At 54.8% G+C, this 13,410-nt stretch overlaps 1 protein-coding gene across 1 annotated transcript in view; it reads left to right on the top strand.

Moving 5' to 3' along the window:
- The window catches only part of ZSWIM5 (zinc finger SWIM-type containing 5), a 100,328-nt gene extending 88,147 nt beyond the window's left edge, over positions 1 to 12,181 (top strand). Inside the window, exons 6-14 of the mRNA XM_086617307.1 lie at positions 1,736 to 1,912; positions 4,254 to 4,400; positions 5,358 to 5,495; positions 6,022 to 6,282; positions 6,703 to 6,838; positions 8,176 to 8,333; positions 10,335 to 10,498; positions 10,804 to 10,885; positions 11,319 to 12,181. Of these exons, the coding sequence (XP_086473433.1) occupies positions 1,736 to 1,912; positions 4,254 to 4,400; positions 5,358 to 5,495; positions 6,022 to 6,282; positions 6,703 to 6,838; positions 8,176 to 8,333; positions 10,335 to 10,498; positions 10,804 to 10,885; positions 11,319 to 12,181 (2,126 nt within the window). The remainder of the gene's footprint in view (positions 1 to 1,735; positions 1,913 to 4,253; positions 4,401 to 5,357; positions 5,496 to 6,021; positions 6,283 to 6,702; positions 6,839 to 8,175; positions 8,334 to 10,334; positions 10,499 to 10,803; positions 10,886 to 11,318) is intronic.
- The last annotated feature ends 1,229 nt before the right edge of the window (positions 12,182 to 13,410 follow it).

Genomic DNA, 13,410 nt, shown 5'->3' with positions numbered 1-13,410 from the left:
AAGCATTTCATCCCTTTAAATTTGAGTGATTTTCCCCCTTCTTTTGCCTGAAGTAGACATTAATTGAAAGTTACTGCTCTTGCCATGCTTCTGTCTGCTGCACTGGAATTGCTCTTTGGTGTGTTATGTGCGGCCATAGTGGGAAGAGGAGAGGGGGACAGCAGCCGTGCCATGGAGGAAATGTCACTCTTCTGGGTGGGATTAGTCCCTCAGCAGTGGTTCAGGAGTGTGGCTGTCCTGCCAGCCCACCCCAGCCATGGCCCAAATGGCATGCCCCGACCGTGTGCATCGTTGGGATGCGGCTTAATTTAAACCTGGCCTGGTTCCATGTCCTGCGCCAGCCCCGGGACACCCCCTTGGTGTTCCCAGCTCCACTGAGGATTCACTCTGGCATTTGGGGCAGGTTGCCAGGGCTGAGCAGGTCACTTTTTTTTAGATGAGCAGGGAGTTTCCGAAGCGCAGTTCTGGGACATCCCCTTGTCCCTGCGCTCCTGTCTCTCTGAGCAGGGGACTGAAAGCAGCGTGGATCCCGGAGGTGTCCCAGGGTTAATGTTTGTGCGTATGCAAATCCTGCTGCAGATTGTTGCCAGCCGCTTTTATTGCTGAAGGGGAACAGCTGATTCCTGAAATCCTTCCTGGTGAAGTGAGCAAGCTTGGTTCTCTACATACGAACACCTGTTTAATTTCTCTTCACCTCGGGGTGCCTGCAGCATTCAGGCTAATTGCTTGTTGCCATCGTTTCCGGAGCATGTTATTCCAGCCTCCCTGCATCAGCTCTGAGCAGTGCCTTTTGTTTTCCCCCTTGAGCGTGTTTAACTTAGCCCATCCTGCGGGTTGCAGGACCTGACATTCAGCGTTGCATCCCCTTTGGGGCTTCCCGTTTGGCAGCCCACTGGCTGTTTGGCCCTTGTGATCTGGCACGGCTGGAGCAATTGCGGGATTGCTCCGGACAGGCCTTTTCCTCCTGACAAACCACTTGTCTGATTGGTCTGGATGGAGTGAAATGCTCATCCAGCATTCGATAGCTTCAGAAGTGTCAGCGTAGTTGCAGAGCAGACATCTGCTGTGGAGCGGTGGTGGGGTTTCAGACAATGCCTTCTCCTCCTATCCAGCCCTCTCGTGCAGCCAGAGGAGGTAGCTGGAAGGTGATGGTTTCCCCCATCACCCGCAGGCAGATGAGACACGCTTGTGCAGTTCCCTTCGTGGCTTCAGGTGCTGCTGATCTGAGCAGCTGTGGTTCAGTGAAGCTGGGACTTGGCACTGGAGCAGAAGAGGAGAGCTTGCGGTGCTGGCGGGGCAGTGACACCAAGGAAGCTCAGTCTTGAGCCCTGGCGGCTGCCTGCATGCTGAGCATCATGGGGTGGGATGTACTGCCATGCTTCAAAGCGTCAGCCTCATGTGTGACAGTGGATTATTGTCAGAAAGTGAATGGCTGGGCATTCCCTGCCTCTTTTCTCACTTCTCTGGCCAAGGCAGCCATTCCAGCAAGTTACTGAGCGATGCATCCTAAGGAGACAGCAGTCTCCATCGGGGACGAGATGGGCAGGAGAGGTATCTAAAGGCAATCAGCTGCAGCACAGGAGCCAGAGCCACTGTACTCAGCTCAGAAACGGCTGTGGTGGGACCAGGTGGGGCTTTGCTCTCATAAAGGTGTTCTGCCGAGGGAGGTCATGTCTAGGGGTGGGAACAGGCTGCCCCTGCCCCGCCAAGGCAGTGATGGTTTCTCTCTTTGCAGACTCGCTGGCCAGGCCCAGACGAACCGTGTTCACCCGAGCGATCGAAGGCTGTGACCTCCACTGGCAGGACAGCCACCTGCAGCGCATCATCAGCAGTGACTTCTACGTGTCTCCCTCCTACCAGCGGGAGGGTGAGAGCCTCCTCTTCAACTCCCAGGGGCAGCCGCTGTGGCTGGGTAAGCATCCAAACCAGTGGCCCCTTGCATGGCCTGGGAGGGTAGGCTTGCTAGTGGAGAAGAGCCACCCAAGGCATCAAAGAAGCTTTGCTACCCTGGGTCCTTGCCAGCTTCTGCACCCTAGGTTGAAAGTGCCTCCCTGGCCCTTAGCCTGAGGACTAGGGCGAGCAGAAGAACTTGATTTCCTCCTACACCCCAGCCACAGTCCTTATAGCAAGCCCCACGTCTTTACAGTCTGATTTCCTCTTGGTCTGCTTGGACTAGGCTCTTCATGTCCTCCTGCATCCTGCCAGTGTTCAGCTGTCCCCAGTGCAAGCTGTCACTCTTCCCAGTACAGGGGGACTGGACACTTAAAGTTGTCTGGGGAGCACAGCTGTATCCTGTGGATTTTTTCTTCCCTGCTCTCACCCTCTCTTTAGTCTTCCCTTAGAGGCAATCAGCAGACAGTACAATTAAACCTCGTATGACCTTAAGGCACACTGGACCAGTCAAGCTCAGTACTCTTCTGTGTTGTAGACCTTTAGTCCACTTACCTCAGGCCACACAACTTCTCTGCTGCAAAGTAATGACACTGGGCAGATCTGCAGACCCTCGACAACTACGAATCTGGGATGAGAACAAGTGAGACAAAGGGCTTGGGAGGGAGGTGCCTGGTGTGGCTGTCAGTCCTCAGACTGACCCCAAAATGAGAGACGCAAGCCCCCCACACCTCCAGGAACGTGAGTGCCTCATCCCTGCAACCCAAGAGGTGAATGTGTGGACGTAGAACAGGTCAAAACCCACCACTGCACTGTCGTCCTCTCCGAGAGCTGGGGTCTGCTGTCACGCAGCCAAGTGGGAAGAGAGTATTTAAAGTCATCCAGAGGTGTGGTTTGTGAAGCAGCAGACACTGGGTTACTAAGGCCAGGAGATGAGTTAAAAAGGGCCCATGTGAAGGCTGCTGGTACACCTCTGCTAGCTTAGCTGGAGCAGGAGAGGACGTTTCTACTCTAGGAAGAGTTCTATGTAGCTGCAGGCAGCAGGTCTCCTCCCTGTGCAGTGGTGGGTTGGTGCTACCATGGACTCCATCTAGCAGTGACACGGCAACCACAGCTGCCCTGTCCCTAGCATAATCTGAGCCCTTTGGCCCAGCTGGTTCGTGCATGTTATTTTTCTGATGTGTTTGCTGTGATTTTTCAATTTTATGCTTTCACTGTCTTGGCACCCCATCAGGGACTTGGTGCTGGGAGAGGAGTGTGATTTGTCAGCAACCTCCAGTGATGAATTCAGCGAGAAGCTGAATATTTCATCCATTTAGCAAATGAATAGAGGGAGCAACAAGAAGCTGTTTTACTGATATATTTGTTCTGAAACCTCTTCCTCATGTATTCCTAGTGGATGACCTTTGGGACATGGAAACTCCATTTATGGAGGTGGTTGTCTGCCTTTCCAAAGCTTTCTGAGCTCTTCCAGGAATAGAAATTATACCTCTACCATAATTTTAGATCTGTGTTTCCCTTCCCCCCACTCCCACCCCTGGTAGGACATTTTGCAAGAAAATGAGATTTTCGCTGCTTGTTATGTGGAATGTCATGTCATCTACTCCTGCTAATTTCTCACTCAGTCATAATCCTCTCCACAGTTGCTTGTGATTTCAGGTGAGCAATGAGCAGCAGGAGCAGATGAATTCCTAAGCAACTGTGACTCTTGGAGGGGGGGGTGGTTCGTGCAACTGTTCCTAATAATAAAACACCAGGTAGAAGCTGCAGAAGAGATGAGGTGCCTGCAGAGCTCACTCCGTGGAGGTGTTAAGGAAGCCGTTCAAAACATCAGCCTAAATCTGCCAGTGCCCCCAGCTCAGTGATGGATGCTCAGCCTCACTCTGTGTATCGTCACCTGTGCTGTGAGAGCAGGGAGAAGTGTTCAATGAGATGCCAAGAAGTGTTCGGATGCACAGCAGTGAGAGAAATCACTCTTAAGTCATGCAGGTTTTAGGAAGAATGAGCGACAGGGTTGGAACAGCCTGTGTTTGGAGCCATCATATTGCAGTGATAGCATGTTGGAACTGCTTCCGCTAGATAAGGTTTGTGGAGGTGGGGATTTAGGTGCTGACGTGGCTGCTGTGGGTTGAACAAGGTAGGAGTCCCATTAGTATTCCTGGTGGGCATCCCTGCCAGGAGCAGGGAGAAAGGGATGACTTAAGGCAGGGAGCAGGAGGTTTAACTGGGGTGTGGAGAAGACCAGTGGAAGAAAATGCCTTGAAGGCTGATGCTGTCAGGTTCTCTTCACTGTTGGTACAATCCTGTGAGTATCTTTGCTCTTCTGGCTCAGCCATGCCCCTGCGTTTGTCCTTGCCTTGCAGAACATGTCCCGACAGCCTGCGCTCGAGTGGATGCCCTGCGCTCCCACGGCTATCCCAGAGAAGCTCTCCGACTAACTGTTGCCATAATCAACACCCTGAGACTGCAACAGCAAAGGCAGCTGGAAATATATAAGCATCAGAAGAAAGGTATGAGTAGAGCTATAGGAAGAGTGTCCCATGAGGTCTAGCTGGGGTGTCCCAGCTGTTTGAGAAAGTCTTCTCCATACCAGAGAGTGGTGCTGCCCCATCCAGAGCAACAGAGGTGGACGGTGGGCAGCGCCATGTGGGATTACTCACACGCTAGAAAGACGAACTGATGCGTCTGATTGCTTGAGCCAAACCGCGTTGGTACCCGCATGCTAAGGACAGAGAGGTGCCTACATGCTGTTTTGGGGCTGCTGGAGTAGGGATGTTCTTATTCCCACTGTCGCCGTGTCTGGTTGCCCATAAGGATTGCATGGGTGATGGTGGGTGATCCCTGCATTAAAGAGGAGCTGCCTGTCTGCAGAGCTGCAGTAACTGGCTGTCGATGCTGCCTCCACCTTGCAGCTGCTGAGCAAAGATCAGTGTTTCTCCTGTTGCAATTGCAGTTGGCAGAGAGCTGGGCTTCGTTGCCGCAGTGGTAACTCTTCTGGGCCTTGCTAGCTCAGCCAGCTTGAGATCATTGAAAGATGGAGCTTTTAAGACTCACTGTGAGTCTTTGTCGTCTCCAGAGAGATTTCTGATTGTGTTTCCAAAACGTTCAGGCTACTATTGCCAATGAGTCCATAAGCTGCAGGTCTGACCTTATAGACCCCATCTTGGGACTCTGCAGCCCCTCATGTCGTCCTGGAACAGAGGATGAACCGCTGCATCATATGTGGCCTTAGGGGCACCTTTTTTTGTTGGGTGCTGCTCCCTCTGATGCCTGTGGTAGCCTGCAGGGTGGCTGCTTTGAGCTACTCCTTGCCCTTGCAAGCTCCTGTGACCGAGTCAGCCCTGGAGGTCCCCATGTCCCAGGCCAGTGGGGTAAGAAAAGGCCTTTGGTCTCAGAGACCTCTCTGGGTGCAGAACCTGTCTTTAAATTCCTCACTTTTAATGTTTTTCTGTTCTGTATTTTTGCAGAGCTGCTGCAGCGAGGAGCAACAACCATCACCAACTTGGAGGGCTGGGTGGGCCACCCTCTGAACCCCATCGGCTGCCTCTTTCTCACCCTGACTGAAGCTTGTAGATTAGAAGAGGAAAATTGCCTTGAAATTTCAGGTACTGAGCACTCCTCCAGGATCCCTTCCCGGTGGCAGCGGCTGAACCGAAGACCGGTTGGCAGGCCCTGGGTGCAGGTCTGGGGCTCAGGACTCCTGGGCTCCAAATCTCCCCTCTCCGCCTTTGCAGGAGCAGCCAAGACAGCGCTGCAGTGCAGAGAGGGGGAGTTAGTGCCCTGAGTTTTCCCAGTGACATTTCCCAACCCAGTTTTTCTGGTTTGCAGCCAGAGCAGAGCAGGAGAGTGGCTTAGCAGAGCTGGGTTGAGGCGTGCCAGCCCACGGGAAGGGTCTGGAGTCAGCTGTGCACCCTGTTGCATGGGTCTCAGGTCTCCTAGTGAGAGCAGGAAGGAGGGTAAAGCCCACATCTCCCGCAGGGAGCTTTTATACATCCTCTTGGTGTAACTGAAGGCGGGCAGAAAGGGAAGTGTGGGTCTGGCTTCTGAAGTCAAGAGGTTTTTCTCTCTGCCGTGGTTCTGCCACCTAGGAAGGCTCTTCTAACCCTGCTGCATCTCTTCCCCTTCTTCCAGACACCGGGGACTCCAAACCCCCAGTGTATCAACACGTGCCCGTCGCTACTGGCAGCCAAGACAGCGGAGAGTCCTACCTATCCCTGGCCTTAGAGGTGGCCCTGATGGGGATGGGTCAGCAGAGGGTGATGCCCGAAGGCCTCTATGCCCAGGACAAGGTGTGCCGCAACGAGGAGCAGATCATTGCCCGGCTGCAGGACCTGGAGCTGGACCCAGTGCTGGTGCAGACCCTACGGAAGCAGTGCATCTTGCTGCTGGAAGGTGGGGGCTTGGTCCATCTAGCTGGCTCCTGTGCCTCAGCTGAGTGTTGGTACCATCTCCGGGTGCCCTTTCCAAGGTTTATGCCTGGCTGACTCCATCCTGGCTCCTTCTTTGGGTGTGGTGCTGAGTCTGTAGGATGGCTACTCTGGCCAAAGCAAGGGTTTGCTGACATGCCTGAAGTGAGACCACCTCAGAGGCATTACAGAGGAGGATGCTAACTAAGCATGTGGCCTCAGTTTCTGAGGGATTTTGAGCTGAAAGCATTTTTAGAAAAGAAAAGAGCAGCCCATTGCCCTGGACCCAACTCAAGTAATGCTCCAGGGAGCTGCTGAGCAGATCCTCAAAGCTTTGGGGTGGCGCAAACCCCAGCCACGGATCCTGCTGTGCTAATTACGGCTGACGGGCTCTGCTTTTGCCTAGGTGGTCCCTTCAGCGGCTTGGGAGAAGTCATCCACCGTGAGAGCGTCCCCATGCACACCTTTGCCAAATACCTGTTCTCTGCCCTGCTGCCCCACGACGCAGACCTGGCATACAAGCTGGCTCTGCGGGCCATGAGGTTGGTGCATGTTTTATTCTGTTGCCCCCTGTTTTGCCTCCCTCCTCTGCTCCACTGGGAAGCCGGAGTGCCTTGCAACCCGAGAGCAGGGATGGGTGCAGAGGCAGGCTCAGAGCTCACCATCCCTGCGATCATCCTGTGCAGTGTGTAGGGCTGCCCGGGCACCAAGCAGCAGGGCAAAGAGTCTCCTGCTCTCTGTTTGGGCAATTCCTGTTTCTTCATGCCCCATCCTTGGAGTCAATGCTTGAAGGACCCTCAACCCCAGAGCATCCCAGTGCCCTCCCCCTCTGACACCATGAAAAGTCTCAGCCCAGAGTATCATCTTTCTTGCAGTATTTCCTTGGTGAAATGAGCCATCTCTCCCCAATGTGGGGGAGAATTTTGAAATCCCCCTGTCATGAGCTGCTTAGGAGGACAGCAAGACCTAAAGAACAGCCGAGGGCCTCTGCAGTGTGTGGGGACACCATGCCCCACCAGACCTAAGACCTCCAGCCACTGAGCAGGAATGGGACCGAGAGCCCTGGGGATGTTGCTCCCTCACCGTCTGTTAGTGCCCGTCCCTTGCTCGCAGCTGGGACTCCCTGTGTTGGGGTGTCTCTGATCTGGGCTGGGAAGGCTGGGCTTCTGCTGTCCCATAGGTACCCTAAGCCTGCAAGTGAGTAGAGCGGAAATGGTTGGATGCTCTCTGTGTCCAGGGGAACAGTTTCTCTCCTGCACACTGTGGCTGGCCACTGAGTTAGTGACACCAGCACCAACTCAGGGTTTTAAGAGCCAAGATGGTTTTGTCACCATGGCTGGCGATGTGAGACTTCTGCTCCCCTTCCTTAGGCTTCCTTCTCCCCTGGGTTTTCCAGGCTTTTGGATATCCCTGCGCAAACAGGTAACCCAACCCGGCTGCAGAGGCCCTGGGGAAATGTGCTGCTGCTTCTGATCATAACCGGGCGTTTTAAGAAGAACCAGATGATAAAGCCAGAAATTCTGCTGGGTGCTCTGACATGAAAGGAGTGGGGAGGGAGGAGGGATTTTGCTGCTTTTTTTTTTTTTTGTTCTGAGGCTTGTGCTTTTCCTTACAAGTTTATAAATCACTTCACGGATCATTCTCCTCCTTTCAAGTCAGTCTCAGATTGATCCCTGTGCCCATGTGTTGAGCACGCAGCCTTGGGAGCCCCAACACATGCACGGCAGCAGGATGCTTTCAGAGGCGTTGCTACAGGCAGCTGCCTGCAGGCAGCCCCTGCCTTGCCTCACCAGTGCCTCGGGGAGGGGGAGCAAAGCCGCGGCTGGGCTGGGGCTGCCAGGGCAAGATCTGATATTGCATTCTCCTACTTACCCTTCAGGTTGCCCGTCCTGGAGACCACAGCACCGTCTGGTGACGTGACTCACCCCCACCATCTTGTCTCGGTGGTCCCCAGCAGATACCCACGCTGGTTCACCCTGGGGCACCTGGAGTCTCAGCAGTGTGAGCTGGCCTCCACCATGCTCACGGCAGCCAAAGGTTGGTGAAGGGCTGGCTCTGTAACAGGGGTGATGGGACAGGGCTGCACGAGAGCATCAAAGGGACTTCACTGGAGAAAAGAGAGATCTCCTCTTTCTACTCCCTTGAGCGCTGGCAAAGACCAGGCTGGGCATCCCCTGGCAGTCTGCTGCGGGCAGGGCATGGTGCGCTGGCCTCGGAGCAGCCTACCAGAATCTGGGATCTCTGGGGCTTTGGTCTCAAAGGTTCCCAAGGCTCGTGTTCCAGCAGGACAGGACAGGAGGTTCCCAAGAGGTGTGGGCAGCCCTGTAGGGATGCCAGCCGCAACGCCAGAGATCCCAGGTAGTGCCCTGGGTGATGCTGTACCATGCGTGCCCTGCAGCATGGTCAGCTGCCAGGTCAGCGAGCCCTGCCCAGCATACCATGGGTTCATGCTGCAGGCTTTTCATGAAGTATCTCTCTGGCTGGAAACCAGTCCCACTGGGGAAGCAAGCTGAGCGGTCACCGCTGCCCGCTGCTGTCCCGCACAGTCCGTGTCAGCCTCCAGCAAACTGTGCTGCCAGCCTGATGGGGAAGGTGCCACTTCCCTGACGAGGTGGAAGGTAAATGAGCCATCCGAAAGCTCCAGCCTTGCTGCCTTGGCAGCCACTTCTCTCCTTTCAGCCCTCCCCCAGCTTTTCCAGGGCTGATGGCGACCTGCTCCTGCCTTGCAGTGCCCTGATATAAAGCTGGCACCTGGACGCAAGTGGCTTATCCTCAGTGTCTTCTCCCTTCCAGCACTTAATGGGGATGAGGTTTTTATGCCAGGGTTGTAGGGCTCTTGGATTACGTTGGATTATGTCTATTTTTCCCACCGTGCCCTTCCCTGGGTGTTCCCCCACCACAGCATGTCCCCATGCGATCCTGTGTCCTCACCATCTCTCTCGCCCGCACCCCCGCGAGCTGTTTTAGGGAGGCTTAGATTTTGGTGGTGGTACAAGTGGGTGCTGTGGGCGGCAGGTGATATCTTTAGCAGTTATTAGTCACCCAAGATGTCTCTGCGTGCCCAAGTGCAGCACTAGGTTTTTCATGCTGCTGTGTGTTACTTGGTTTCTTTTGTGTGAGGTTCATTTGCTCAGTTTATGACTATGGGACTAGAAACATGAACCTGGAACAAAGCAGAGCAACCTGATGTGGCACGGTGGCTTTTCTGGTCTGCACCCATGCCAAAGGTCCCTCTCCCCACCCTGTGTCCCACACAGGCTGACAGGAGGATTTCCCAAGCCAGATGCAGGATCATATTAATGTGCCTTGATGGGTCCCTCTTCCAAGATCCTGCCCCATCTGCCAGTGCCACCACATGTCCTTCTAGGACACATCTCCTGCTGTGGCAGGAGACCCACAGCGTCACTGGGTGTCGTGCCAGGAACCCACTTCTTTGGGGGTATCTCAGCTTGTCTTGGTCGTGAGAGCTGCATGCTTGACCTGGGACATCCAGAACCAAACCTCTGCAGTGAGTCTGGGTGACCCTGTCCCAGCCTTTGCTAGCCTTGCAGAGAGAAGGGGCTTGCGGACAAGAAAGTATGTGTGCAGCAAACAGTTTTTCCACTTCTTTTTAATGTTCCTAAATGAAGACTGACTTTTCTGCAGCCATTCAGCACTGGGCATCTCCCCAAACCCCTCCTTTGTTGGAAAGAGCCTGCTTTATAGCTGTCAAACTTGAGTCCAGGGTAGAATGTCCAGGTGCCTGGAGATGTCTGCTAATGCTCCAGGAGGTGTCTGGGATCACTCAGGTTGTTTGTCCTCTCTGTGAGAGGATGGTCTTGAGTGAGGGTGGGTGCTGTAGGATGTGTCACCTCCTGGGGAGGACCCCCCATTTTGCTGTTGGACTGCAGGGCCTGATCCAGCATCCCCATGCATCCCTCCACATGCGTGTCCAGAGGGACTGACTGTGCTGAAGGGGCTGTTCACCACCCAGTACAGGCAGGAGATGGGGCTCAGGGGCAAGGTGACAGCCTTCTGACTGTTCTTGCCTGTATCCAGGAGATATGCTGCGCCTACGCACAGTGCTGGAGGCCATCCAGAAGAATATCCACTCCTCCTCCTTGATCTTCAAGCTGGCCCAAGATGCGTTCAAGATCGCCACGCCGGCTGACAGCAACTCGGATACGACGCTGCTCAACGTGGCGCTGGAGCTGGGGCTCCAGGTATGGGATGGCGCTGGGGATGCTGGTGGCCCTTTTGCCCCATGCACTGCGGCAGTGGCACTGGTGGTGGTCTTCCACAAGCAAGTTGGTCCTCTGTGAGAGGAGTAAATTCATCACTTCATGGCCCTGAGCAGGGGAGCTCAGCCCTGAGAGGCCCTGTCCCCGCTGCACTTTGGGTGGAGGCACGGCAGTGCTGGGGAGCCAGTAGCCAGCTGGGCCAGAGGGATTTTTGGGGAGTACCACTGTGTTGGGTGGCCTCGGTGGAGCCCTGTGGGGTGACTGGTCACTCTGCATTTATCTTGCAGGTGATGCGCATGACCCTGTCCACCCTCAACTGGCGTCGGCGGGAGATGGTGAGGTGGCTGGTGACGTGCGCTACTGAAGTGGGTGAGTGCCTCGCTGTGCCAAGGGGATCCAGTCCACGCGTGGCGGGAGCAGGGTGGGCACAGAGATCATAGGGTCGCTCATAGCCCTGGGCATCTGAGCTCTCCTGGGTCTCACATTTCTTCCTGGGTAACTGGATGCACCTCAGAGCACCAGCTGGAAGGGCTGGGGCCGCAGCGGTGGCCGGGTTTGAGACTGGGACAGGTATCCTGGACCCGGGCCATGCCAGTGGTGTGTATTGGCTGTGCCCAGCAGCATGGCAGCACAGGGTACCTCTGCCTTTCCCCCTCCACCCTCTCGCCCTGCTGGGGTAGAGGCAGCAGGTCAGCGCCACTGCAGGCTGGCTTTGCCCTGGCTCCAGGCACCGGGGGACTCAGGAGCCCTGTGATCTGAGCCGGGCTCCAGGCCTGTGCCATGACCTGGTGTTTTCTTGCAGGGGTGAGGGCCCTGGTGAGCATCCTGCAGAGCTGGTACTCGCTGTTCACTCCCACGGAAGCCACCAGCATCGTGGCAGCCACAGTGATGTCCCACAACACCATCCTGCGCCTGAGTCTGGACTACCCACAGCGGGAAGAGCTGGCCAGCTGCGCCCGCACCTTGGCCCTGCAGTGTGCCATGAAGGACCCGCAGAACTGCGCCCTGTCTGCCCTGACCCTCTGCGAGAAGGACCACATCGCTTTCGAGACTGCCTACCAGATCGTCATCGACGCCGCCTCCACCGGCATGACCTACACCCAGCTCTTCACCATCGCCCGCTACATGGAGCACCGAGGCTACCCGCTCCGGGCCTTCAAACTGGCCTCGTTGGCCATGACGCACCTCAACCTGGCCTACAACCAGGACACGCACCCGGCCATCAACGACGTGCTCTGGGCCTGCGCCTTGAGCCACTCTTTGGGCAAGAACGAGCTGGCGGCCATCATCCCACTGGTGGTGAAGAGCGTGCACTGTGCCACGGTGCTCTCGGACATCCTTCGCCGCTGCACCATGACGGCCCCAGGGCTGGCCGGCATTCCTGGCCGCAGGAACTCGGGGAAGCTGATGTCCACTGACAAAGCCCCCCTGCGGCAGCTGCTGGACGCGACAATAAGCGCCTACATCAACACCACCCACTCCCGGCTCACCCACATCAGCCCACGGCACTACGGGGAGTTCATCGAGTTCCTCAGCAAGGCCAGGGAGACCTTCCTCCTGGCACAGGACGGGCACATACAGTTCGCCCAGTTCATTGACAATCTCAAACAAATCTACAAAGGCAAGAAAAAACTGATGCTGCTGGTGCGGGAACGGTTTGGGTGAGCCCCGGCCCCTGCCACGCTCACTGGCAGGGTCCAGCCGCAGCATGGGGACTCGGGAGAGAAGAAGGAAGGAAAGCGGAGATCGCCTTCCCCCATTGGCAGAGGCTGCTCTTTTCTGGTCTTCTGTTTCTTTTTTCCGTTTGTTTTCTTTGTTTTCTTTTTCTTTTTTTAAAATTTTTTATGTTTCTCTTTCTTGGATTTAACCATTTCACTCACTGAGAAGATCCAGAGATTCCTTGGGCACAAACCAAAAGGCAACCACGGGGAAAAGGATGGTTCGCTCAGCCCCCTGCCCTCCCTTGCCAATACCAAAAGCTAACCTGGAAATCTAATACCTCTTTCCTGAAGGAAGCGGTCGCTGGAGGGATCTGAAGGTTGCAAAGTGCAAAAATCTTTAAAAATACATGGGGAATTTAAAAAAAAAAAAAAGGCAAGCAAAGAAACCCACAACACTAGAACCTCATGCGTCACCAAAAGCGATGGCTTTGCAGAGCGCTGCTCCCGCCCGCCCGAGACATGCAAACTCCTCTATTTGTGAAGATGCTTCAATAAAAACAAGTTAAAGTAACTGTTCTCAGGGATTGCTTACTAAAAGTAACACAAAAAAAAAAAAAAAAAGCATTTATGATACTGTAAATACTATAGTATATGTGTCAATTATTAAATTGTAAAGTTATAATTATTTATAATTCTGTCTTTTATTTGGGGGATACTTGAAATTGTTGTGGGCTGGGGCGATTATTTTTATTATTGCTATTATTATTATTATTATTATAACTATTATTTAAAAAAACCACAAAACAAAACCACAGACAAAAAAAGAGGAGGAGGAGGCACGCGAACATTTCTCAGGTTCCCACAGCATCGTCGGCAGCAAGAAGGGTGTGGGGAGAGGCGAACATCCGCTCAACTCGCAGCCCTGGGACGGATGGACGGACAGATGGACAGAGGAGCAGCAGCCCAGTGCTTGAGGACGGCGAAGGAAGGGGACTCGAGGCGACTCTCGCTCAGACGCACGTGGATGCTGGCGATGGAGGACACGAGCCTGTCATCTCATGCACAGCCGTCACCCAGCGGGCGCAGGGTGCGAGGTGCCTGAGCAGGCGTGGGGGCACCAGGGCTGCCCAGCTCCTGGGGAGGCAGCAGGGGCAGGCGCACCCACACCGCCTCCTTGTGCCGTTCTGCTTCCCGGCTCCGTGGTGCAGCCGACGCTCAGCCTTTCCCGGCTTT

This window comes from Tauraco erythrolophus, chromosome 10 (genome assembly GCF_009769465.1).
Source record: "Tauraco erythrolophus isolate bTauEry1 chromosome 10, bTauEry1.pri, whole genome shotgun sequence".
NCBI classification, from domain to species: domain Eukaryota; kingdom Metazoa; phylum Chordata; class Aves; order Musophagiformes; family Musophagidae; genus Tauraco; species Tauraco erythrolophus.
This window is presented reverse-complemented; position numbering and strand designations above follow the sequence as displayed.